This window comes from Emys orbicularis, chromosome 4 (genome assembly GCF_028017835.1).
Source record: "Emys orbicularis isolate rEmyOrb1 chromosome 4, rEmyOrb1.hap1, whole genome shotgun sequence".
Classification (NCBI taxonomy): Eukaryota; Metazoa; Chordata; order Testudines; family Emydidae; genus Emys; species Emys orbicularis.
This window is the reverse complement of record NC_088686.1, coordinates 149,775,980-149,803,565: the sequence shown is the minus strand read 5'-3', so window position 1 is coordinate 149,803,565 and position 27,586 is coordinate 149,775,980. Positions and strand designations below refer to the sequence as shown.

Sequence of the window (27,586 nt, the reverse complement as noted above, 5' to 3'; positions counted from 1 at the left end):
AAATATAGAACCAAATCCTGTTCATAAAGGGGCAGTCTCCATTAACCAAAATGAAACGCTAAACATGTAGCCACTTTAAAAAAAAAGAACGTCCAACTTCACTTCTGAAAACAATGGTGCATATAAATTCATTCCAATAATTCCTGTGGGATCTTTACATTAATTTTTATATATGTATTTTTAAAAACATCCTATTGCAAGTGAGCAGGAGCGTTTGAACCCTCAAAACCCCAGCACCACCTGCTTCCCATTCAGCTATAGTAGCAACCAGTAAGGAGTAGTCATGCTGTTATGAATTATATGGGCCACTATGGGCAGGGCAACATGAATTGCAGGGCCAGTAGGTCACCCGCTATGTGTAAGATGACAGTGAGATGCTGGGCATTGGGCTTGTTTTTTTGCTGGGTGCAGGGCCTGCCCCAGCCTCGCCCGGTGCTCCTGGGGCTGTGGTGCTGTGACAAGCGTGGTCCAGTGGTCACGGGCAGCGAAACCAAATGTAACAGTGCCCCTGGACAGGCCCAGCTGATGGCAGGCTGGGTGGGCAGGCTGGTCTGGACCCTGCCCCTGGCATTGCTGAAGGGGGGAGAAAGGCCCGCCTCCTCTGGGCCATGAGGGGGCAGTGCCACTGCCCATCATACTCTCTGCAATGGTAGTTGGCTGCAATGGCTAGGCAGCCTACTCCCCCCCCCCCCGGAAGCTGATTGGCTGCAGCCCCTAAGGGCGCCTATGGCTCAGCCAGTCGGGCGTCGAGCTGAAGAGGGGAGTCTGGCGAAGAGGAAAGGAAGCCCCGCCCCTCATTGTCCCGCCCCTTTCCGCGCCCCCCTACCCGCCGCTGCTGATGCTGAGCCGAAGAGCGAAGCAGCTTCACGACGCCTCCCTGCTCCAGCCAGGGAGGAACACTAGGCGCATGCGCCGCCGCTCCCCAGGGCCATGCCGTACGCGCTCCCTCCGAAGTGGCGTGCACGCTGGGCACGCCGTGCGCGTCCCCCTGAAGCGGCGTGTCGGCCGCGCGCTCCACGCTGCCCGCGGTCTATAGCCGCTGCGTGCCGGGTGCGCGCCTCGCTCGGGCACGTGCCCAGCCCTGTCCCTGCGCCGCCTGCCGCGTACCTACCGGGCACGAGCACGCAGCGTATGCGGGAGCTCGGTGACGCGGGGCGTGCGGGCGCAGGCGCGGAGCTGTGCGTGCGCGGAGCGGGGAGTCGGGTTCAAAGGAGGAAACATGGCGGAAAACAAAGGAGGCGGTGGGGAGGGGGCCGCGGAGCCCGGCCCGGACGGTGGCGGCCAGGAGCCCGCGGCCACGTCCCCCTCCGCCTCCGCCCCGCCCGCGCCCGCCGTCGCCCCGCCCGAGGAGCGCGAGAGCCCCGGCGCGGCGGCCGAGAAGGGCCCGGCGGAGGCGGAGGCCGCGGCAGGCCCAGGTCCCGGCCCCAGCCCGGTGCCCCCCCTGCCGGCGGCCGCGCCGGGCCCGCTGTCGCTGCTGGACACCTGCGCCGTGTGCGCGCAGAGCCTGCAGAGCCGGCGGGAGGCCGAGCCCAAGCTGCTGCCCTGCCTGCACTCCTTCTGCCGCCGCTGCCTGCCCGAGCCCGAGCGCCAGCTCAGCGTGCCCGTGCCGGGCGGCGCCAACGGCGACATCCAGCAAGGTGAGGCCGGGGCCGCCCGCCCGCCCGCGGGGCAGGGAGCGGCTCGGACGGAGCCTCGCCCTGCGCTCCTGGGGCCGGGGCCGTGGGGGGTCCGGCTCCCCGCCCTTGGCCACAGCAGGTGGCGCAGGTCGGGGTTTGGCTCTAGACGCGCTGTTCGCGACTTGCCCGGGAACCCCCGGGCTGGGGATGGGCCGGGGTCCGAGCTGCCCGGAGATCCCTCCCCTGCCGTGTGTTTACATGCTCAGCACCTCGGCTTGGGGCTGGCACGTTGTCCCCGCTCAGCCTCCTTCGAGTCAGAATTGTTCTGTTCTTTGGGAAATACACAGCACAGCACATCCCTTCCAGCAAAGCGCCCAGGGCTGTCTGCCTTCCCCGGGCACCTAGTGCGGCTGCTGGGCCGTAAACTTGGTGGTAGAGGAGGTAAGGCTGAGCCTCTCTGAACAGAGGGAGAATCCCGAATCTGTCGTGTGAGCCTTTGGGGGCTTATTAGCTACAGCTCTGTTGAGAACTACCCTCTCATAGTCTCGAAAAATAGACTCGTTTAAGAAACCTAGAGAGCTTCATGGAGTCTGATTTTTTTTGTCAGTTTTGTCTTAATTTAGTTCAGTTTGGAACAGCCTTTGTTTGTAAGTAGCGGGGTAGGATAAGAATTAAAATCTATGCACCCTTATGCTGTTGTTTGGATGTATTTTGTTGGTTCCACCATTTAAAGAAAACGGTGTAATACGCAGTCGTAATTTTATGTTTGGTTTGGGAAGGATTGTGTATTTTGGGCTACCTTTAGTTTGCCAACCTGTTCATTCACAGACGTGCTAAAATTGCATCTTTGTGTTGTCATCCATTTTGGCACAGTTAGATGGAATGAGGATGGCAAAACTCATGTACTAGGTATGGTGGTTGTTTCCTTCTGTATACCCCTTTTTTTGAATGACCTATGCGATAGTACATATGACACTCATACTGTATGTCCCTGGAAGATGACAATCTTCGCATTGTAGTTAAACAGACACTGAAAACTTTCTTGGCTAGTCTTCTCAAAGAATTTCGTCTCTGGTAGTTATGATGTGAATACCAAGCAGGAATTTGGAGAACTTAACTTTATTTGAATCCTGATTACTACTTGGTTTCTTTCTAGAAGAATCTGCATGTGCTTGTTAGAGATGCTGTGTCCATTGGTATAATATTTCCATGCCCAATTAAAATTGGGATACACAATGGAATTTATTTCTAAACTTGATTAAAACTGAAAGTTAGCATATGTTTTGAAACTTTCCGGTTTTTAGATATTTAAATTACCGTTTTAAAAGCAGTTTCTACAAGTAGTTATTTTGGTTTGGTTATAAGGAACACTAACTTGGGGACATGTTCATGAAAGGGCCCCTTTTCCAGTTTTACAGCTGTTTAAAAAATTTGCTCATTTAAATGAAATCTAATGCACCTCAATGCAACTTTTTGTAAAACGCTATATATTTTCGTCAGTATTCAACAATAAGAAATTATGTAGGGCTGTCAAGCGATTAAAAACATTAATCATGATTAACTGCGTGATTAAAAAAATTAATTACGATTAACTGTGCTGCTAAACAGTAAGAGAATACCATTTAAATATTTGAATGTTTTTCTACATTTTCAAATATATTGATTTCAATTACAAAACCGAATACAAAGTGTGCAGTACTTACTTTGTTTATTTTTTATTACAAATATTTGCACTGTAAAAAACAAAAGAAATAGTATTTTTCATTTCACCTAATACAAGTACTGTAGTGCAATTCCTTTATCATGAAAGTTAAATTTACAAATATAGACTTGTGTACAAAAAATAACCGCATTCAAAAATAAAACAATGTAAAACTTTAGAGCCTACAAGTCCACTAAGTCCTACTTCAGCCAATGGCTCGGACAAATAAGTTTGGTTACAATTTGCAGGAGATAATGCTGCCTGCTTCTTGTTTACAATGTCACCTGAAAGTGAGAACAGGCGTTTGCATGGCACTATTGTAGCTGGCGTCGCAAGATATTTACGTGTCAAATGCGCTAAAGATTCATATGTCCCTTCATGCTTCAACCACCATTCCAGAGGCCATGCGTCCTTCCAGATGACAAGTTCAGCTCGATAATGATCGAAAGCAGTGCGGACCGACGCATGTTCATTTTAATCATCTAAGTCAGAGGCCACCAGCAGAAGGTTGATTTTCTTTTTTGGTGGTTCAGGTTCTGTAGTTTGCGCGCCTGAGTATTGCTCTTTTAAGACTTCTGAAAGCATGCTCCACATCTCATCCCTCTCAGATTTTGGACCGTACTTCAGACTCTTAAACCTTGAATCAAGTGCTGTAGCTATTTTTAGAAATCTCACATTGGTACCTTCTTTGCGTTTTGTCAAATCTGCTGTGAAAGTGTTCTTAAAACGAACATGTGCCGGGTCATCATCCGAGATTGCTATAACATGAAATATATGGCAGAATGCGGGTAAAACAGAGCAGGAGACATACAATTCTACCCCAAGGAGTTAAGTCACAAATTTAATTAACACATTTTTAAAACGAGCATCAGCAGCATCAAAATGTCTTCTGGAATGGTGGTCGAAGCATGAAGGGGCATATGAATGTTTAGCATATCTGTGGCACGTAAATATCTTGCAACGCCAGCTACAAAAGTGCTATGTGGATGCCTATTCTCGCTTTCGGCTGACATTTTAAATAAGAATCAGGCAGCAGTATCTTCCGTAAATGTAAATAAACTTGTTTGGCTTAGTAATTGACTGAACAAGAAGTAGGACTGAGTGGATTTGTAGGCTCCAAAGTTTTACATTGTTTTGTTTTTGAGTGCAGTTACTTAACAAAAAAAATCTACTTTTGTAAATTACACTTTCACAATAGAGATTTCACTACAATACTTGTATGAGGTGAATTGAAAAATACTATATTTTTTATCATTTTTAAAGTGCAAATATCTTTAATTAAAAATATGAAGTGAGCACTGTACACTTTATATTCTGTGTTGTAATAGAAATCAAAATATTTGAAAATGTAGAAAAAATCCAAAAATATTTAGTAAGTTTTAATTGGTATTCTGTTTAACAGTGTGATTAATCACAATTAATTTTTTAATCACAATTAATATTTTTGAGTTAAATCGCTTTAAATCGAGTTAACTGCAATTAATCGACAGCCCTAAAATGATGTCATTCTTTTCATCGCTGAAACTTTTCAGACATTTGTGTTCGCAACTCAAGCTGCTTATTTTTAATGAAACTTGGTTTGGCCTCAGTCTTCAATAAGAATGAGTGCTTTTGGCATGTTTGAAGAATTTTAGATTAGAAACAACATTAGATATTTGTATATGTTGTGCACATGGTATGTAATACACACTGAGATGCAGAGCTCCAGCTACATACATATGATCTAAAAAGTAGTGGTTCTCAACCAGGGGTATGTGTACCCCTGGGGGTACATCAACTCATCTAGATACTTGTCTAGTTTTACAACAGGCTACATAAAAAGCACTAGCAAAGTTAGTACAAACTAAAATTTCATACAGACAATGACTTGTTTATACTGCTCTATATACTGTACACTGAAATGTAAGTACAATATTTATATTCCAATTGATTTATTTTATAATTGTATGGTAAAAATGAGAAAACAAGCAAGTTTTCAGTAATGTGCTCTGACATTTTTGTCTGACTTTGTAAGCAAGTAGTTTTTAAGTGAGGTGACACTTGTGGGGTACAGAAGACCAATCAGACTCCTGAAAGGGGTACAGTACGCTGGAAAGGATCAGAGGCTCTCAACTACAGTATAAACCAATGAATACAGTAGTTCACCCTTTGTTTGCCTGCTGGTCCACCTTAACCTTGCCTGTTCTTGACACTGCCTATACATCTGTCCCATATGGTTATGTGAATGAGTGAGGGTTAAATTTGTGCATTCTGTGCTGTGTGCTCTTGTAGAGTGCACAACTTGAATTTGATATCTTTGGGGGTACAGGAAAAGAGTAGAGAACCCATCAGATGTTCTAGCAAATGGTATCAGAAGGTCCATCTTAAAATGAAGGTTCATTAAATCTTATTTGAAGGACTCTGATACATCTGTTGGCGTTTTTCTGAGGCCAGATTCTAAATCTTGCATGCTGTATAGGTTATACTGTACTAAAGGACGTAGATTATCAAGCCAAATTTTGCATGCTTTATCTAATAATGGCATGTTCAGATAAACAAGTGTCCAAGTATAGAGAATTAGTAAAGAGTAACTTCTGCAGAAAATAAATAATTAAGTTAAGGATGGAAAACAAATTCCAGTAACGTTCTCTTAAAGAACACTAGGCCATATTCTGTGCTGATGTAAAAGGCACCTTACCTGTTTGATGGGGCAACTTAGACACCTAACTGATGTGTAAATTGAGACGTGCAAACATCCAGTACTGTGGTTCATCTGGCTATGGGTATCTAAATTGATTCCCATGGATGGCTCTGAAAAATGTATCAACTGCATGGGCAAGGAAGTATACAGCCCTGTTGGAAGCTGTGGAGGACAGTGTGCAGCATTGCATTGTCAAACTTCCATCAGCCCAGCGGGTTCCCTAGGAGTAAAACCAGAGGGCTATAGATATTTGAACAATGCTGGTGTTCAATGGACACACATTCCTACATACTACAGATGGAACTAGCTAGATGGCAAGAAAATCATGGCATTTGTGGGAATAGAAAATTCTTGCACCAGAGGCAGCTACAGCATTGCTGAGCAGTGTGTGGTGCAATCATGGGCAATGTAAGCTACCTTTGCAGAAGCTCCTTTTCTTTCATATCTAATTCTGCAATCCATATGGCCTGTTAGCTTGCCATGAGCAGCTACTTTCCCTGTCAGCCTTGATAGTTAGCCATGCCCACTGCTACACCTGAAGCATCCTGTGCAACTGCAGGATACCACTTTCAGATTACATGCTCCATTGTGTTTATTTTACATGTATCTTAATTTACATCATGCTTAGATGATGTTTACAAGATTTTGCCCACCTAAGATAAGATTCTTAAGGGCTAGTGAAAACATTGGTTATATATTTTTTTTCTGGTAAATTTGTCCTGTTACTGTTGCTAGCTTGTTAATCTCATTTTTCACTCCTTAGATTCCTTAAAGGATCTCAAGTTTTAAACATTAAGTAGGATATAGGCCCATAATTTCACAAATTGGCCACGTGGCATGAGGGGGAATGGCTGGTTTTACTCTACCCTGGAGTGTAAACAAATACTGTAAAAGAGCCATTTTCATGTCTTTCTGAAAATGACTGATATGGGAGAGTTCCATTTTATTATCTAGATGGTAAAACAATGACCCAATCATGCATTCTGCTGTATTAAAGAAAGAAGTACTTTGAAGCATGCTTACCTTTGTCCTTCAAGTGATGCCTAATGCTGAGTGAAATACTTGGGGGTTTAATATATTTCACAATTGATAATGAGTTGAAGATATTTAAATGATGGAATGTTGGGTTTCCAAATCTAGAACAAAAATGAACCAAAAAGATACTTGTTTTTAATGTCAACACTTCAGTGCCTCATTGGGTGATGGTTGAGTTCCTGTAGTTGTTTTTACTGTCCAGATGGAGGCAGTTTTGTGCAAGGCTGGGTTACTGGTCATCTGCACAACTACTTGTTTACATTTTGACAGTGATATTTTAAATATGGAAAAATAGAAACTTTTTTTCAAATGAAAGCTTAAAATTTCAGGAAAGGAGAGCTCTCTTAACACTTGAAGATTCACTTTTATGTTTGTTTGTTTTGTTGCACCCATGATTTTCTTCTCTCCCTGAGAAGATAGTGAAATTCTCAGAACAACCTATGTTTCAGTGAGGTATTTGCAATCTGTTAAGAAGATTATCCCAGTATGGAGAATGTGCAGTTCTTCCAGCCCCTTATGAACACCACAAAGGGTCAGGACTTCATTAGGCTACTGAAATCTTAGCCAGTGAGCCCACAAGGAGAAGTTTTCTGAAAACTTTAGGAAAACATAGACACTGGGTTAAATGAAAGTGTGTATATAATCAGATGCATTAACACTTCTTGTGGTGAATGCTGTAATTTGCAACATTTAAATTATAATTGCTCTAAGAACTGTTACTTTTAATTTCTTGTCTCTTGTGTACACAGTTCCATTCGTAACATTTCATAGACTTTTGCATTTTGGGCATTTATATGACAGTGATGGACATCTAAGAAATGTGTGCAATATCCTTTTGTTTAAAAGGAAGACAAAAACGGACTGCACATGTCAAACTAGCACAGTCATGTATGTGATGTGACACTCAAATACAATGAACTGTTCTGTCAGCTTGTATGTAAGCATCATGCGTTCAGTAAAGTGAGACTCAAAGTAAAAACTTCTGTTAAATCACAGACTATTGAAACTGCAGAAATGGTTATAAATTAGTTTATTTGCATTTCATTTAGCTCCGACACTGACACAACGCTGTTCTCTCAAAGTACGCCGGGGTAGACAGATGAGCTAGCTCTGCCTGAGCTAGAGCACTACAAATAGTGTGGACCTGGTGGCACAGGCAAGCTACCTGAGTGCAAGCCTGCCTGACCCCTAGAATCATACTTGGGTGGCTAGTCCATACCAGCGCCCTTGCCGCAACATGCACACTGCTATTGTTAGGGTGCTCGCTTGAGCAGAGCTCGCATGTGTCTGTCTCCTTGGCCTGGGAGGCAGGTTCTCAGCTGCAGTGTAGACGTACCCTCACTTTCTTTCTTGTGCATAATTAGGAAGGTGGTGTGTGCAATGTTGGCTAAACTTCAGTGGAGGTTTAATTCTAAAAAATGTTCAATGAAATCCCTTCTTTTAGGTTTTGTATGATTTCTTATACTAGTGAAATACAAATTTCTGAGCTCTTTCAATTTAATACATTTTCATACATGAATCTGATTATTTTTAACCTGTGTGTTGCAAATGTCTAAGATTACTATAAATTACAGGTTCCCATACTTTTTAATACGTAAGTGTCGTGTGAGCCACCAGTCATTGCATTGATTGTTTTGTGGACAACAGCTTTTCCTGTTCACGATCCATAACATCCTTGTGGCAACTGCTTACATAAAAAAGTGATATGAGAGAGAAACATGAAATTCTAAGTGTCTTTTAATGAATTTGGCAACTGGAAATCAGGGGGAGCAGCCAACACCACTGACCAGTCATCCAGCTATCTATTGATGACACTTTGGGAACTTCTGATATAACTGATGGTTTTTTTTACTCCCTCTCAGTTTACTTTATATGTTTGATAGCACTTTGTGCTAGTCAGTTTTGCTATTTCCCATTCGGGTCCCAGCCTCAACTGGGCTTTCTAGGATCTAGTGCGATATCACTTCTTCGCTTTTGTGCAGGTCTTTCAAACAGCTACAAAGGAAGATCAATCTTTTTTTTAAAAGATCAATTGCAATATCATGAATATTGCCGGAGACATTTAGATGTAGAATTTGAAATTACTTTAAATTTTGTTTAGATGTCAGGCTGATGGTGTGACATTCTAGCGACCTGTGTGGGTTTATTTGAATGTCTAATCAATTCAATTAGCACAGGTATTTTGATGTGTGGCTATCAGATATGTGCATTTGATGAGCCTTGAAGCTGGCGAGAGAAATGATGACATATTATACATGTGCAAAACTACTTACTCGTTTTGGCTATCTCAACCAATATATCAAACTTGGCAAAATACTCATTCTTCAGAGGGCTACATGTATGCCAAGTTTCAACTTCAAAACGGAAGTTTGAGTTATTAGAGAACACAAATGTGTTTGAAAATATTTCCTGAAGTGTGTAACACTATTTTTATCATGCTTAGAAAAAAGTAAACAGCTGAAGGGATTTTCTTTAAATATTGTGATGAAAAATTCATCTTTGGGTTGAGAACAAGCATGGGACACTTCAAAGGGTAAATTTTATTACAAAAGCTGGTTGAAAATAGAAGCTTAAAATGGGGGGCCTTTGGATACACAGCTATAGCTCTTTAGGCCAGTGTTAACTAATATGGCATCTCCTATGTATCAGTGAAAAATTCTAAGCCACTTCTCTAAAGTGAATGTTCTTGGATATTTGCTATATTAAGTCAGTCAGTCCTGAGAATAGGTCTCTTCCAAAATGTGTGATCTCATTTGTTTTCCTTTTTTTCATTTTTCCATTCTGGGGTGTTGTTTTTTTTGTAAAGTACAACAATGAAGAAACATACAAAGAAATGTTATTCATTTTAACTTTTGGCTTGTATGTATGTGTAAATAATTACAAAGAATAGGTTACATAAATAAGCCACATTATTCAATACAATAAGAAATGTGCTTACTACATACAAGTAAAATGCATCTTTATGCAGTGAAGTCCAGGCTTGAATTCTGGATAAGCCTTATAAGAGGTACAAAACTATCTCTTCTGACTGGCCATACCATCTCTGGCTATGATCTCATCTGAATCCGTGCCTAAGCATGATGCTGAAGGGTATGTGTTCTGCTGGAGAACATACACTTTCTGCCAAGATGTCAAAGAAGGCCATGACCACATGTGATTGTTAAAGATATTGTTTCTTTTTGTAAAGAGAAGGAAATGTTAACCCTGTTGTCCTGCCTCAATTTACCTTCTATTTAGACGTAATAGGTGTGATAATACTGGGATGTTGAGGCTTTATGTTTGTAAAATATCTTGAGGTCCAGAAATGCAAAGTACTTGTGACAGTGCCTTGCAGTCTTGGGTCCTCTATCATTGTGCCTACAGTAATACATTCAAGAACAGGCTGCAGCATTCTCCTTGCCCTTTCCCCATATGCATACTCTCACTTTACCTTTCTTTGCTTTTTAAGAGGTCAGATTAGCTTCCTTTGAGTGCTTCAGCTGGTGGTATTCAGGAATGTAAATCAGTGTCAATTCTTCTTGGATTAAATAAATTTCTTGTCAGTTTACAGAAAAACACACCTGATACATATGTCATGAAGTTTTAAGTGGAACTGCATGTAAATTACAGAGTATAGGTATATGTTCTGTGGTCCAAGGAATATTTCAACTCCCTAGCAGTTCCAACTGCAACAAAGTGTTGCTCTGCAAGGCTGGATTTTTCCTTTCTAACACTTCTCCCCCTGCTTCCCAAAATCACTAAGGCCTTGTCTACACTGCCAATTTACAGTGCTGCAACTTTCTCGCTCAGGGGTGTGAAAAAACACCCCCCTGAGTGCAGCAAGTTTCAGAGCTGTAAAGCGCCAGTGTAGACAGTGCACCAGCACTGGTAGCTACGCCCCTCGTGGAGGTGGGTTTTTTTAGAGCGCTGGGAGAGCTCTCTTCCAGCGCTGCGCCGTGACCACACAAGCCACGTTAAAGCGCTGCCAGTGTAGACTAGCCCTAAATAAGTAAATTTCACCACAGGTGTTACATACAATAATGTGTTTAAACTAAATGACCTTGGCGCTTCCTCTGTGATCATGGGTTAGAAATAAATGTCAGTAAAGTGATGCTCTTTGGCTTATTGTTGCTGTGGTAAAGAGAGGATCTCAAACTCTGGTTTTCCCAGCTGTCAGTTAAATGTTTTTTGATGGAGATGTGGCATCAGGTCTTAGACTCTTTCCTATGGGGAAAAAAATGAGTTCCTTTAATTGTCTGAGTTAGAGGAACAACTTGAGTTGCTCCTCCTCTTTAGGGGAAAATTGACTTTGAATTCTGTTATGACCCTAATTGTGTCAAGAGGGAAAACTGGGAAGAAATTCCACTACATGTCACTAGTTCATGTAATCACTTACTTAATGGCAATGTCCATCTGTCTTTGAGTTTGATCCAGTTATGCAAGAAATTATTCAGAAAATGTATTCAATAGGAAAGTGGAGTTCTTACCTGTTCAGTTCACTGAGTCAGACTGACCCATGGGTCTGAACTCTTTCAGAACTCTTTCAAAGCCATGTCCATCTGTTATGGCACTGAACATTCGGTGTAAGGCTGCTTAAAGGTTGGACTGGCTAAAAAGACTTAAGAAGCTTCTGTAGTAGACTCTTCCTGGTGACTGTGAGAGACAAGAACATTTTCTTGATTCTCCTAATCTACTATATTTATGCTTGTTAAGCTTCTGGTGATTAGATTTTAATACTAAGACAGTGTAATTTTTATGTGGTGAAAGAGAATAATGGATGTGTGTAGTTAGTTTACTAGGGAACAGCAGAGGTAGTTGAAAATACTCCTCCTTGAATGCTCTAGCTAACGTTAGGCAGTGGCTATAGCACTCTAGTTGGAGCTGGTAAACATGTGGTATACTTTACCCTGCTACTTTTTAGAACAACAAAAGAAAAATTATAAAGGCCATTATTACTGGAAATATGCTGTTATATATTTACTTGTTTGGTTCCTTTGTCATACTTTGGTTTCAGATTCATAATATACTGCTTTATTTTGTGAATTGTAGTTGTTGCACATCATGAGTTTTTTAGCTATTGCAGTACCGTCTGCTTTATGCATGTTCATATCTAAAGTGACTATAACTGAAGTCTGCTATTGCATGCTACTTCATCCTGTTTCAGGAATGGGGAAATTTGAAACATAAAGAGGATCTGACACCATTTCTGTGTGATTGCAGCTAATTAGCTGTTACCCATTGTATTTAGTATTAACATCAAACTTAATGTTGAATTCTGTAATTTAAGCCCTTCCATCCGGGAGCTGTAAACATGATGGGACACCTGCTATCCAAAGTGAGATATAAGAGACTAGTATTGGGGAACATGCTAGTGAAGTTCATGGGAAGTGCTGCCTCCGCTGCTGTTAGTGTGAGGTGTGTGGGGTTTTTAAAGAAGGATGGTTCAGTGTGTAGGGCATTAGCTTAGGACTTGGAACCTAGGCTGGATTTAAGTTACTGCGCCACAAGATTTCCTGTGTGACCTTGGCAAGTCAATCACTCTGTGCCCCAGTTGCCCATCTTTAAAATGGGGATGATAGCCCTGCCCGGCCTCTTGGGTGTTGAGGATAAATACATAAAAGGTGGTGAGGCAATCAGATACTGCAGTAAAGAGCTACCATACAAATACCGAATACATTTATAGCAGGGTGCTGTCTTTGGACCCTTTTTTTAGGTGCTCCATCTTTTACATCAAATTCTGGCTCAGAGAGTCTGAAATCTGAAGTTCCAAACCCCCTCCTTCCTTACCCACATTCTTGCCTTTTCAGCAGCTAGAGCTTTATCTGCTCTCTCATCTTCAGAGCCTCTTGGCTGCTGTCAGAGGGAAGGGAGGAGGTCTCTGCTATACCTCCCTCAGCAGACATTGGAGCTGCTTTCCCAAGTAGTAGCAGCAGCCGGGTGAAACTGACATCATCCATGACATTTTCACTGGTGTTTGAGATAGAAGCCCTAAGGTTGATCAGAATAAACTTCATTGAAGCAGGCTGTGCACATGCCACATACACGGTGTACTGTCATTATTCCATATTTAGTATTTGATTAGGTCAGGTTAGCAACATTTTACATGAGGCAAAGAGTCTTGCCCAGTGCCTCAAGGAAGTTTGTGTCAGCGCAAGGAGTAAAGGGATTCCTAATTCTTGGTATAGTACTCAAGTCATCTGATTGTTTCTCCTCTCCAATGTTTTTCATTGGCACTGGTGTAATAGGAGCAGCTGAAATTATTTCTGTAGTGACTCTTTATATTGGACAAAATCTGTTGGATAGAGAAGTTTTGTGAAATGCTTTCTTCCTTTAGTCTAGAATTTTAAGTACTCTTTGGCAGAAGTCTTCTGTTACAAAGATGCACTGATATGCAGTCTGTTTGCTGTTGGATCAGATATCACTCTGGCTTGCTGAATCACTATAAAAATAATGAAATACAAAGTATTGTGCTGTTGTTTTAAGTGGCAGCAGCCTTTAAGGGGAACTGTCACAAAGTGTACTTTCCAGTTGAATTTCCAGTGTTTCTGTGATACTTTCTTTATGCTGTTAAACATTTAGTGGAGCTAAAAATTGAAGTCTCATCTAAAAGTAATTAAATTTTGAACAGGTAATATTCTTCTGACCCAGGGATCTTGGGGTGCCAACTGGCAGAGGGTACAGGAGGGGGGTAGTGACCTCTGGGTGACATGCCTCAGACATGTGCCTTTCAGGCAGGAGGTAACAGGCGCTTATCTCCCTGTCTGGTCATATGTGAATTGTGTATTGTCTGCCTCACAATGGAGGCCTATTTGCATACTGAGCCTGGTGCTAGCCAAGAGGTTGCAAAATCTACAAGAGAAAAACTATAGGAAGAAACAAAGCGGGGTTGGGGGGAGGTCTGTCTCCCTCTGTGTCCCCTTTATGCATGAAAACAAAGGCTGGGACTTTTTTATTTTGGGAGGCAAGGGAACACGCTGGGTCCTTCACCTAGAACAGGGGTCGGCAACCTTCCACACGCGGCCCATCAGGGTAATCTGCTGGCAGAAGAGACATTTTCTTTACGTTGACTGTCCGCAGGCACAGCCCCCTGCTGCTCCCAGTGGCCCTGGTTTGCCATTCCCGGCCAATGGAAGCTGCAGGATGGGGCAGGCCGGCGGACGGTCAACGTAAACAAAATGTCTCACGGCCTGCCAGCGGATTATCCTTATGGGTAGGGTTACCATACGTCGGTTTTTTCCCGGACATGTCCGGCTTTTTGGTAATCAAACCCCCGTCCGGGGGGAATTGCCAAAAAGCCGAACATGTCCGGGAAAAATACCGCCGGCCGGGCACTTCCCCTTTGGGGGCTCCGGCTGCTGTGCTCTCCCCTGACTCTTCGGCTCTGTTTAAGAGCCGAGCGCTACCGGCTTCGGGCAGCCCCCATGCCTCCGGACCCTGAGCTGCCGGCCGGGCACTTCCCCTCCCGGGCTCCGGGGGCGCAGGCATGGGGGCTGCCCGAAGCCGGTAGCGCTCAGGCAGCTCGGCTCTTAAACAGAGCCGAAGAGTCAGGGGAGGAGCACAGCAGCCGGAGCCCGGGAGGAGAAGTGCCCGGCCGGGGGCGCAGGGTCCGGAGGCATGGGGGCTGCCCGAAGCCCGAGCGCTACCGGCTTCACAGTTTGCCGGGCAGCCTCCAGACCCTGCGCCCCCGACTGAGCACTTTGCCTCCCGGGCTCCAGCTGCGCTGGGAAAGCGCCGGCCGGGGGTGCAGGGTCTGGAGGCTGCCCGGCAAACTGTGAAGCCGGTAGCGCTCGGGCAGCCCTTTTCGCGTGGCTGGGAGGGAGGAGGGGGAGTTAGGGCGGGGACTTTGGGGAAGGGGCGGGGAATGGGCAGAGTTGGGGCGGGGCTGGGGGTGGGAAAGGGGTGGGGCCAGGGCCCGTGGAGTGTCCTCTTTTTTTATTTTTTAAATATGGTAACCCTACTTATGGGCCACGTGTTGAAGGTTGCCAACCCCTGTCCTAGAAGGAGACAAGCTTTTCTGCGTGTCTATCTCATGAGAAGAGGCTCACAGCCAAGCCTGGCTGTAAAGTTCTTCAAGGCAGGGCCAGCTCTAGGCACCAGCAAAGCAAGCAGTTGCTTGGGGCGGCATATTTGCAGGGGCGCAAGAATCCAGCATGGGAGCTGAGAACCAACAGGGAGCCCTGGGAGCTGTAGTTCCTTGGTTAGCTCCCTGCCTATAGAGCCAGCCCTGGAGCAGGGAAAGAACTACATTTCCCAGCATTCCCTCGGCCGTTAGTAACAGGAAAGGGAGGGGGAAGGAGTGTGGAACTGAAACCTCATGCTGCAGCTTGCTGTGAATGGTAGGGACAGAGCCAGCTCTAGGTTTTTTGCCGCAGCCCAGCCCAGCCCTGGGCTCCCCCCTCTGCCCTGTGTTGCCCCAGCCCTGGACTCTCCCCCACTCACACCCCCTGCTGCCCCAGCTCTGGGCTCTCCCCCAGCCACACCTCCTGCCGCCCCAGCCCTGGGCTCTTCCTCCCCCGTGCACCCTCTGCCGCCCCAGCCCTGGGCTCCTCCCCCCCCCCCCCCCGCGCACCCTCTGCCGCCCCAGCCCTGGGCTCCTCCCCCCCCCCGCGCACCCTCTGCCGCCCCAGCCCTGGGCTCCCTGCCGCCCCAGCCCTGGGCTCTCCCCCCCCACCCGCACCCTCTGCCGCCCCAGCTCTGGCCCCCACCCCCTGCCGCCCCAGCCCTGGGGTCTCCCCCCTGCAATCCCTGCCACCCCAGCCCTGGCCCCCCCCGACCCCCTGCCGCCCCAGCCCTGGGCTCCCCCCCCTACCCGCACCCCCTGCCGCCCCAGCTCTGGCCCCTACTCGCACCCCCTGCCGCCCCAGCTCTGGGCTCTTCCGTCCCCCCCCCGCACCTGCTGCACCCCCTGCCACTCCAGCTCTGGCCCGCACCTCCTGCTGCCCCAGCCCTGGGCTCTCCCACAAAGAAAGAATTGGGTGGACTAAATGGACAGTGCCCTTCTCTATCTGAAGCCTAGCAAGGGAGGTACGTGGATCCCACTAGCATTTAAAATGAAAAGTAAGGGAGGGGAGGTTCTACTAGACTGGGCAGCTTTAGAGAGAGTACCAGACACATAGGAGGATTTCCACTTCTGAGCCATGGAAGCAGAAATTGACTTTTCTTTTCCAGATTTGAACACCCTCAAAATTCAGGAGTGCTCAAGCTCAATTTGGGCAGCTGTTACTTCATGTCTCCCAAATCAAATATACTGATCCACTGTAACTTGCTGTAGAAAAAGTAGAATAAATTGAGCAAGAAATGCTTCCCAGTGGTTATTAGGACTGGAATTGCTATTTTCAACAGCCATTGTTTTTTTTGTTTGTTTTTAGTTTTATTTGTTTAAAAGGAAGACCGTGATATTGCATTGGCAAATTCCCCATAGAAACAAAGAATGGAACAAAAGAATAATAAAGGCACCTCAACTTTTCCTCATAATATGCATCCAGATATCCTCCAATCACACAAGCTGAAAATTGTTGCACTTCACTGCAGTTCTGTAACCATATGGGAACCAATCCTGTCTGTGATCTGTGCACATCCAAAATTCCTGCTGAATGACATGCCCTGGGAGCGAGTTACCAGTGACCCAGGGCTGCGGCGGAAGGAGGGTGCAGTTGGGGTGGGGGAGGAGAGAGCCCAGGGCTGGGGTGGGGGGCAGCTAAAATTTTTTTTGCTTGGGGCAGCAAAAAACCTAGAGCTGGCCCTGCTTCAAGGACTTTGGGTATGCATTACTTTATCAGACATGAGTGTCTAGTTAATTCAGTCTAGGTTCTACAATGAATGTTACGATTTTTATTTTATATGTTACCACCCATTTGTTTCCAATACTTCTACTTACTTACAATACTTGTGCTTATCGCTAACCTATCAAGAAGCAGCAGAGCAGGGCCTGTGAAGCCTCGAGGGGAGTGCTTGTGTTACCCATGGCCACTAGGGTTAGGGAGCTGACCCCAGGCAGGCACAAACAAGGCTTCTTTACGCCAATGGCAGGTGGTAACAAGGTGCCTCACAACCCTGGGTATACCCCAGGAAGTATCACAGTGGCATAGTTGGCAGGAACTACACCCTTGCTGGTTAGCCAAGGGTCACAATCCACACACTTGTATACCAGATAGCACAGATACAAAAAGATTTAAAAGTGAGAAGGTTAGAAACAGGTAAAGAAAAAGATTTCCGTTTATTTTGGGTAAGGGAAATAGAAGAATGGAGAGGACAGAATGGATAAGCCAGAGACATATGCTAAGCATACCAGATCACAGTTGGGGAAAAACTGTGTGCAGACCGTGACTTGGAAGCTACAGGGAAAACCGGAGAGGGGATGAAATCTCTACTCATGGAATATGATAAACATCAGGGACAACTGATTAATCCATTGAAAGTGCCTGTGGTCGAGGGAGGCATTGGCTTAGGAAACCAGCCTGGCCCAAGTCCCAGTGGGGGCAGTCCTGCAGTTAGAACTGGACAAGATAGAGATCCAAAAACTGGAAATAGAAGAGAGAGCTAGAAAGCGGGGAAACAAAGCAGAGTGTCCAGGACAGGGAGATGCTAGCAGAGAAGCGAAGGTGACAGCCACAGACCAGGCTTCCTCAAGCTAAGGGCATGTGGTGGTAGCAAAGCACCTCACAATCCTGGGTACCTCCGGGAAGTCTGAGTTCAGAGTCCGTTTATATGGTCTCATCTAAGTGTTTGTATCAATTCCAAATTGTACTGTTAGTTGTTTCTTAGTGGGCGCTTCACTAGTTTTGGATTGTGTTAGTGCTGTGTTCTGAATCTTTTCATAAGTTTATTTTTGTGATATGAATGGCATTGCTTTTCACATGGAAAATTCATTACAGTTCCCCAAGTTTAGGTGAATACTGTTGTCAAGTGTGTTTAGACTGTAGTTCCTGCTGAACACATTATGGCAATTTAAGTAAACATATACATCTAAATTGTTAAGGATGAAACTCTTTAACAGGAAATAAGAAAGAAACACCGCTACCTCAATATAACGTGACCTGATATAACACGAATTCGGATATAACGCGGTAAAGCAGCGCTCCGGGAGGGCAGGGCTGCACACTCCGGTGGATCAAAGCAAGTTCAATATAACGCGGTTTCACCTATAACGCGGTAAGATTTTTTTTGCCTCCCGAGGACAGCGTTGTATCGAGGTAGAGGTGTAGTTGTGGGTTAGTCCTCTCTAATGTAATTGAGTGGTTTAAAATGTAACAATAGTACTATGTCAACACTTAATGCATCCTCAGCCAGAATTGTCAAGGAGGAAGCCTTGGTTACCTAGCACGAGTATTAATCTACTCCGTGTGAAACATAGCCTTTGTTAAAAATGGTAATTATATTGAACAGGATGGACTCTGGTGCAAATGTTTGAAAATTATTTGGTGCTCCCTACGTTTGCTATTCCCTTAGCATGTTGAGTAGGCATTCTGGGAATCAGCACCTTCTGTTACTGAATCAGTACTGCTAATATGAAATGGATTGTTTGCCGCAAAATTGGCAGCTCTTTTGCAGCCATCAAAGCTTGTGAAGTTCTGAAGCTTAAGTAGATGGTTTTTAGCTGAGAACAGTGACGTTTAAATTTAATCAATGTAAACAGATTTTTCAGCTTTCTAATTGTGTTTAATTTTTGTGTTTATGGGATTTTTTTCCATCTTGGATATTATGACATCTTGCTTATAAGCAAATACGTAATGGCCATTTATTCACATTTCTTCTTTGTTTTATTTTTAGTGACATTTTCATTACATTTTTCAAAAGTTTAATCCAAGATTAAATGTCCAAATAAAAGCAATTTAGCCAGGCTTATATGCTCAGTGTTTGGACTCTCATAATTTACTTTCTACACCCTACTTTTATCAATGTAGCAAATAAGTGTATTTTGTAGCCAGATGTCTTTTTGTTCTAATCTAGTTTTGCTTTTAGGAGCAAGAATTTTTTATTTTTTATTCTTCTGTTTGCACGGTAAGATGAATATTTTCCTTAGCAACACACTTAAATACTCCTCCTCTGGGAACAAGCTAAGGTTTGAATTTTACCTTTCTTTGTAGCATAGTGCAATGGTTTTACTTTGGGTTGAATTGTACATTTTGTCTGGTTTAAATTATAAGTAAAATTGGGTTTTTAAATAGAGAAAACTAGGTACCTTTAAGTTTGACTAATGTTGAGCTCATATTATCATCAGTACTTCACATTCTGTTGTCAGCTGGATAATCAGTTGCATCAAAAATGAGTCTAGGAGCAAGCTTTAAATAAAATAACCAAAGCTGCAAGGGAACATGGGAAACTTAACAATACTGAAATCATCTAGGGAAAAGAGAGGAAATGGCACAGTTCACATGATCTGTTCTCTCAGGAAACAGATTTATGGTGTTTATGGTTTACCAAAGAAATGTAAAGGGGGAATTCCCCTGAACAAGAAATTTGTCAAGGCACGTGGTCTTGGAATGGGGGAAAAGCATCAATTTATAACTAAAAATGGTCAGACTTAACCTGCTAATCTTCTTATACCACATTTATAGTCAAAAGGCTCTACTAGGATCAGAAAATTCAGCAATTATTTTCAAACAACTTCTCAAATAATCTTGTGCCCATTGGGCTAAAAGTCCTCTTTGTTCAAGGTTTCCTAAATGTTCACTGTCTGAGTGGGCAACCTCTTTCTAGGAAAAGAATCCTTGAGTGTGCAAATTTCTAGTAAAGAGATAAGAAAATCTTGTAATGAATCTTTTTGCTCCAAACTTTTTAAGAGGCTTTTAGCAAATATTCAGAGCTTTTCATGAAACAGAACATAGAAAATGGGATTTTCAGCTGAGTTATCTTTCCAGTTATTGTTTCCATAAACAAGACTCTAGAAACCCTACTCGTACTGATTATTCTCAAACAGCTAAGATGATCCTGGCCCATAGACTTATTCTTGGGCTAGCCTGCCTGAATTTCAACTTCTCTAGAAATCTTATTCACATTGGCTTGGTCTGCGAAATCCTATTTGTTTGCCTTGATTTACAGATTATGAAAAACCAGGACAGATGGGGGTGGACACACACACATAGTTATTGGGTAAAATGTATTCAAATAGAGCAAGGTGCGCTGGTTTGGATTACTCCGTTTGTGGACTGGAACTCTTTTTCCTCCTTTTCATACAAGTGTTTTACAAATGCCTTAAGTAAGAGCTTGACTTTCTCCTTCTTTTCCCCCTCGACCCCAAGTCAGAACATTGTGCTTGGTTGATAATGGGCAGGAGACTTACCCTAATGAATGCTGTCTTGAAAAGATTCAGCTAACTTTATCCCACAGCACGAAAGGTCTTTGTAGAATTCAGCTTTTTTTCTGGCTGTTTTTCAGATCTTCTAAAGCATTAAAGAAATAGAGAACTTTTTATGAAGTCATGGTGAAGAAGGCAGAATCTGAGTAATGAGTTAGATGCAGTTTATTTAAAAGGACAAAATTAATTTGAAATCTAGTAAATTTATAATTAAAAATACTTTTGGGTATTATACTTGCCACCTCTATGGTTTACGTAATTACATTTTTTATTAAAAAATTCTCTCCTGTATTGTGTGAAAGACCCATGCAAGCAGCTATCAGGGGAATCTGACTATTCTGAGAAAACATTGATGCTAACTATAGGCAAAATACTCATGTCAAATCACAAAATAAAATGAAAAATATGTTTAAAGACATTTTAGATGTTACTTGACAGTGGTAGGTAAAATTTCAGATGGGTACGATTTTTATGTCAATGTCTCTTTAATACCCTCCAATATAGGTTAGTGTGGGATTTTAGAACCTATTGTAAGGGTTAATGATCTTCTTTTCACTTCTATGAAAATAGGAATAGTGACTTTCCTTACTATTGTTTTGAATATTTTTGAGTCCTTCTGTAGTAAAGCCAAGGTTTTAATTTAATATACTCTGTTATCTGAGTTATAAACAATTAAAAGGGCTACAAAAAAAAGCTTCCTGCATTGACATTCTCTTAATAAAATCTTTTTGACCCCACAAAATGAATGTGTAACATGAGCTCTAAGCAAGACTTGACTTTCCAGCCTTTTTGCAGTTATCTAACAATGTAACGCTCCTGGTATATAGTAGAACTACTTCTGCTTGCATCTTTTCCTTCATCTCAACAAGGCTTTCCTTCATGTGGATGTTCTATCTTCTATTTCAGTCAAGAAGGTGAGGAAATAACTTCTATCTCTTAAAAATATCATTCAGATAGCTGAAGAACCGTTAAGATGTCCTTGCTTCTCACGCTGCAGTTTCAAGATTGTAATTCATTGTCTGATTAATGGAGGCTCAAATTCCCTTTCTTGGGTCTGGCAGCTGACTAGAAGGATAGTGACAATTCTTAGAAGGTGACAAGAATTCCCTTCATCCATCCTCCAGTGGATTCTTTTTTTGAGTAGTTTTAATAAGTCAGATCATTGTCAGTATGCAAAATCTACAGAGCAGTTACACAGGACTGAATTCCTTCATTAAACACTATGTACCCTAGTTCTTCTCACTCACAGGTGCCTCCTTCACCACACAGTTTTAGGGGCATATTTTCCCACCTTTCCTCCTTCATGATTGCCTTCTGCCCATATTAGTGTGTTAGGTGAATTACTCCTCCTATTGGGGTCACCTGACCCTTGTTAGGAACTTGTCACAAGGGATCTGGGAGTTTCTCTTCTCCCTCTGTTGCAGGCTTTGGAAACACTCTCTCTCCTGGTGCCATGACAGGGAGGAGTGGCTCATGATGCGAGAAGATGGCAAGTGAAACCTATCTCCATTTGAGTGTGGTTGACAGTGCCAGGCAGGCTTTCCCTACCTGCTGGATTGGTGACTCAAACCAAATTTTCAGGTAAGAAGTTATTCCTGCTCCTTGATTAGATCAGACTTAGCTAGGGTTACAGGAAAGAAACAAGAACCACTATTATCTGTGGTACTAATTTACATAGCAGCTGTGTGTTTTTGTGTATGATACAATGAACTCTTAAGGCATATCTACACTTTAGTGTAAGCCCAGGGTTAGAGGGACTCAACCCAGCTGACCCTGGGTTAGAGAACCCAGGGCTTTAGGGTCTACACTGATTGTTAACTCTACGTTCACAAATTTTCAAACCTGGGGTTCTGGCATCCACACTGCAGCATGCAGACCCAAGTCAAACCAGTCAGATCCCAGACTACCTAGTGGCCTCCCACAGTGTGGCTGCTCTAGCTATTTGACGGTGGTGCACTGCAGGAAAACGTCACTGACCACCCTGCACGTTACAGGAAGTTTGAACAGCCGCTAACACATTGTGCCAAGCACTCAGTTTGGTCTGTGATGGTTATAGCATCATCAGCTAGTTTGAGTCTATGTCTGTGTTCTGCTCCATCATAAGCTCTGTTAGGTGCCTTGGGTGGATCAGAAAACAGCACCACCACGTCCACCAGCACCTCAGGGAAACGGCCTGTTTCCTGAAAGCTCTGCCTGTTTCCTGACAGGAGAGAAAGTTGCCTCCTGTTGGAAGACTGGAAAGGAAAACCTCCTTGTGTTCTTCTGGCTTCATGATTAAAACATTGAGCCATAAATAGCTTAAGTACTAGGGGGAGGGATAGGTCAGTGGTTTGAGCATTGGCCTGCTAAACCCAGGGTTGTGAGTTCAATCCTTGAGGGGGCCACTTAGGCATCTGGGGCAAAATCAGTACTTGGTCCTGCTAGTGAAGGCAGGGGGCTGGACTCGATGACCTTTCAAGGTCCCTTCCAGTTCTAGGAGATAGGATATCTCCATTAATTTAATTTAATTTAAAATACACTTGTTTTTCTGTTAATTTGGTTACATGTTGTGGAAGTTTTGATGGTAGTGACCAGTTCCTCCTGTTTTTTCTTTTCTATAAAATAACACCATTTCCACATTTTTCTCATACAGAAAGCTTATCAACAACGTTTGGGAGAATGGAACTTGGAGTCTTAATAGTTAAGATAACACATAGATTTACTGATAGATATGTATTCTGACTGGAAGAATGTGGGACACAGGCTGTTGCATTTTGCATAATATTGCACAGGATATATGAAAACCACTATTATTGAAAATAATGAAATCTGAAACACGAAAATGACATTTAATGTGCAGGCTGAGCAGATAAAAACTTTTTTTAGAAGGACTCTGTAATCCGCTGAGTACATGAGTGCACTCTTACTCTGGCTCTAATGAACATAATCAAGAGTATAAATCTAGTGTTTCAAGGAAAGTTCTGATATATCCTCCATACCCATTACTTTGGTGTGGGCACTTCATGTGCAGTCACATCTTTGCTTATTTACAAGGTCCTTCTTGTGATCTGAAATTGTAACTTGTTGTTTCTACCTTTTCATAGGTGGTATGTTTTTTGTCTCTTCTTTTTAAAACATTGACTTTCTGCAGGTCACCCTAAAAATGGTGTGAAAATAGATTTTTTTCACATGGGATCTCAAGAAGTATTTGGCTCTTTATGTGAAAAACCCTTGAAGTACAACTGTTTTTCTTGAGTCTTGTGATATCACCCTAACCAAGATTACATATTTTTAGATGGCTAAATCCTCTAGAAACATTTGAGGCTTGTTTATTCCCCCCTCATTTAATTTTCACAGTGAGAACCAGAGGCTGTTTTTCAAGAAGTGTATTAAGCTGTGGGACCTGACTACAGAGAGAGCAGAGATTTTAGACCTCTGGTTTTATTAATTTTCCTTCCACTGTCTTGTGATTAGCCTAGGAGAACTGTAGTAAAACCGAGGAGGGATATGTGATCTGTTTCAGTTTGTCAAGGGGATGGTGTTCCACTGAGAATACTTGTAGTGGTAATTGTTTAGTGAAACCATTTTTTTCCTCTGTATATCTAGACTCTTGGTTTAAGTACCTTTTTGGAATTATCTCACATGGTTGTCCATCATTAACTGAATCTTGGCTTTTAGTATGAAGAAAATATCAAGGCTCTCCTCACCTTGGAGACTTCATTATATAAACAAGTGAACACTTGTACACCTAGACAATATGAAACCATTGGTTATTTCTGCAAATCAAACCATTGGTTATTTCTGCAAATCTAACCCTTGGAACAGTCCTGAGTTTGGGTTGATGCGATATCTTGTCATCCTAGATTATTTCCCCGGAATAAGTTCAGTTGCATGTGTACATAATACCAACTATACATATAAAACGAGGGGGTCTAAATTAACTGCTCTCACTCAAGAAAGAGATTTTGGAGTCATTGTGAATAGTTCTCTGAAAACATCCACTCAATGTGCAGTGGCAGTCAAAAAAGCGAACAATGTTAGGAATCATTAAGAAAGGGATAGATAATAGGACAGAAAATATCACATTGCCTCTATATAAATCCATGGTACTCCTACATCTTGAATACTGTGTGCAGATGTAGTCGCCCTATCTCAAAAAAAGATATATTGGAATTGGAAAAGGTTCAGAAAAGGGCAACAAAAATGATTAGGGGTATGGAATGGCTTCTGTATGAGGAGAGATTAATAAAACTGGGACTTTTCAGCTTAGAAAAGAGATGACTAGGGGGTGGGATATGATAGAGGTCTATAAAATCATGACTGGTGTGGAGAAAGTAAATAAGGAAGTGTTATTTACTCCTCATAATACAACAACCAGGAGTCACCAAATGAAATTAATAGGCAGCAGATTTAAAACAAACAAAAGGAAGTATTTTTCTCACAATGCACAGTAACCTGTGGAACTCTTTGCCAGATGATATTGTGAAGGCCAAGGCTACAATAGGGTTCAAAAAAGAACTGGATAGGTCCATCAGTGACTATTAGCCAGGATGGGCAGGGATGGTGTCCCTAGCCTCTGTTTGCCAGAAGCTGGGAATGCGTGACAGGGCATAGATCACTTGATGATGACCTGTTCTGTTTGTTCCCTCTGGGGGACTTGGCATTTACCACTGTCAGAAGACAGGATACTGGGCTAGATGGACCTTTGGTCTGATCCAGTATGGCCATTCTTATGTACGTCAAGAATTCTGAGGCAGTGACCATTAATTCTAGACTAATCTGAAAGCTACTCCCTCAAAAGGTAGATATAATAAAGTAAATTCATAGATTTCAAGGCCAGAAAGGGGGGGCGGAGGGGCATTGTGATATTCTCTTTTGACCTTCTGTAGGGCATGGACCATCGAACTTCCCAAAATAATTCTTAGAGCATAACTTTTAGAAAAACATCCAATCTTGATTTTAAAATCATGAGTGATAAAGAATCCACCATGACCCTTGGGGCTTGTCTTCACTACCCGCCGATCCGGCGGGTAGCAATCGGTCTATCGGGGATCGACTTACCGCGTCTAGTGAAGACGCGATAAAATAGATCCCTGATCGCTCTGCCGTCGACTCCGGAAATCCACCACGGCAAGAGGCGGCAGCAGAGTCGGCGGCAGCGGTCGACTTTCCCCCGTCCTCACAGCCAGGTAAGCCGACCTAAAATACGCAACTTCAGCTATGGTATTCACGTAGCTGAAGTTGCGTATCTTAGGTCGGACCCCCGCTGTAGTGTAGACCTAGCCTTAGTAAATTGTTCCAATGGTTAATGTGGTTAGATGTTTGGCTGCATGTGTGTGTTCTCCCTGTGTGCTGCCCCAGTTCTGCGCAGGCAGCTGGCACAGCAGACTTAGAGCAAACCGCCCAATGACCACAAGATCCGTTAAGGTACAAAGGCGCCAGGCCAGGTTTATTGTCGACAAAGCACCGTAATAGCACCTGGCAGACTCTACGAGGATGCTAAGACGTATGCACGTGACAATGGACGCAGCTCAGTGCATGGCAGGACTTTCCATTCCCCCCTCAGTTGGACAAAGCTACTCCCTCTGAGATGCATCTTTATACCCTGATACAAACAAGTTAGTACTGCCCCCGATGTGGCTAGTTTTTACCCATCACCTTGTACATGGGGGTTCGATCAAAACATCTCTATTACGTACTGTCATCCTGACCTGATCTTTTAGGAGGGGTCAGTGTGTTCCTGTTATCCTTGTGGAATGTTTTTGTACCATCCTTGATATCTGGATGTGTTTGTGTGAGTACTATGTGCTTAGCATTTCTTACGAATGTGTATTTCTGCAATATTAGCCTGTTCTTGCCAGATTTTGTGAGACGGTCCTGCCTCATACCAGGCCTCTGATACAAGGGCTTATGTCTCAGGCTCTCTTCCTACTACATTCCCCTGCTTTTTGTCTTTTTTTGTGGGAAGAATGTTTACCCATTTTCTTTCTTTATTAATCAGTTTATTAAATATTGCTGTGTTAGTATTTAGTATTGATACCCAGACACTGAACAAGATTGTTTTTAATAACATGTGCCTTACTTAGGATGCAGTGTTACTGATCCCAAAGTGTTACTGCTACTACCAGGGAATTTGTTTACCCCGTTTGTAGTTACTATGTAACTTAATTTTTTTTTTGGGGGGGGGGTTTGGTTTTTTTTGGCCTTTATGTTGTTTGCTGCCATTTGCTTGTTGATATTTATTTGTGTGTTGGTTAAACAGTTTAGCAATGTTATGCACATTGTAAATGGTGTACAACAATCATACAACAATACAACCAGAATTGCTAGAAATAGGTCATGCTAGAGAACATCCCTTCTTGAAGTTGGGTGGAGTGTTGTAATGCCCTACCAAAGTTCCTGAAAACAGGAAATTACTAATGTGACATCATATTATCTAGCTACATTCCCATTTAGTTTAAATACTGTATCTTCCAAAACCTTGCTTCCAAGTGCTTGGGCTTCTAGGTTCCGTTATTGATGTCTTTCTGCTGTGGCAGTGACTTAACTGATCTCCACTGAAATAGCAACATCATCTTTTCCTGAAGTTCCCAGCTCTGTTGTTAAATATCAGTTTGCTCACTTAAATATACAGGATATTTCATCTGAAAATTCTTCCATCTAAAACATGAAATAAAAATATTTAATTTAACTCTGAGGCATGACCATTCAAAATGTCAGTGCTTTATTCCAGTACTAACGTTAAGCTTATGTAGGGGACACATTTAGTCTGCTCTGAGATTTCTTTTCTTTTTCTGGTAGTTTCATTGCAATTCATACTAATTCATAGTATAGAACGTAGCAAGACTAATATAGCTAGGGTAATGGCTGACTTTTGTGCTGTTAAGGAAAACGCTGGTTTTGGGTTTAAAAATCAAAAGATTTTTAGAATATCCCCATGGTATTCTGGTAAATCTTAGTGGAAGCATGTGATTGAGGTTCTGTTGCCTGCAATATTGCAGCTAGGAACGGTCTGCTGGAGTACATTGTAGGCATTTAAAATCCTTAATGTAGTGTGGAATAATTGTATCCATATGATAAGAATTCAAATTGGAGAGTATGGAGACGAAGTCACTTGGTCTTAAGGCTCCTTTGACATTTAAATTTGTGTAATGGATCTGAGGTGTAGGGAAGGGATGCAATGAGTAAAATAGTTAACCTTACTTAGAAAGAAAAACCCATGTAGCCAAGACCAAGTCATTTAACTAAATGACGTACTATACTTGGATCTTGTTGGGAAAGTCTCTGAATGATTGCAT

General features: G+C 43.0%; 1 protein-coding gene across 1 annotated transcript in view; it reads left to right on the top strand.

Annotated features, from left to right (window-relative positions):
- Window positions 1-1,219: 1,219 nt before the first annotated feature.
- Window positions 1,220-27,586, top strand: part of TRIM33 (tripartite motif containing 33) — a 69,286-nt gene continuing 42,919 nt past the window's right edge. The window contains exon 1 of the mRNA XM_065402595.1: window positions 1,220-1,637. Within this exon, the coding sequence (XP_065258667.1) occupies window positions 1,220-1,637 (418 nt within the window). The remainder of the gene's footprint in view (window positions 1,638-27,586) is intronic.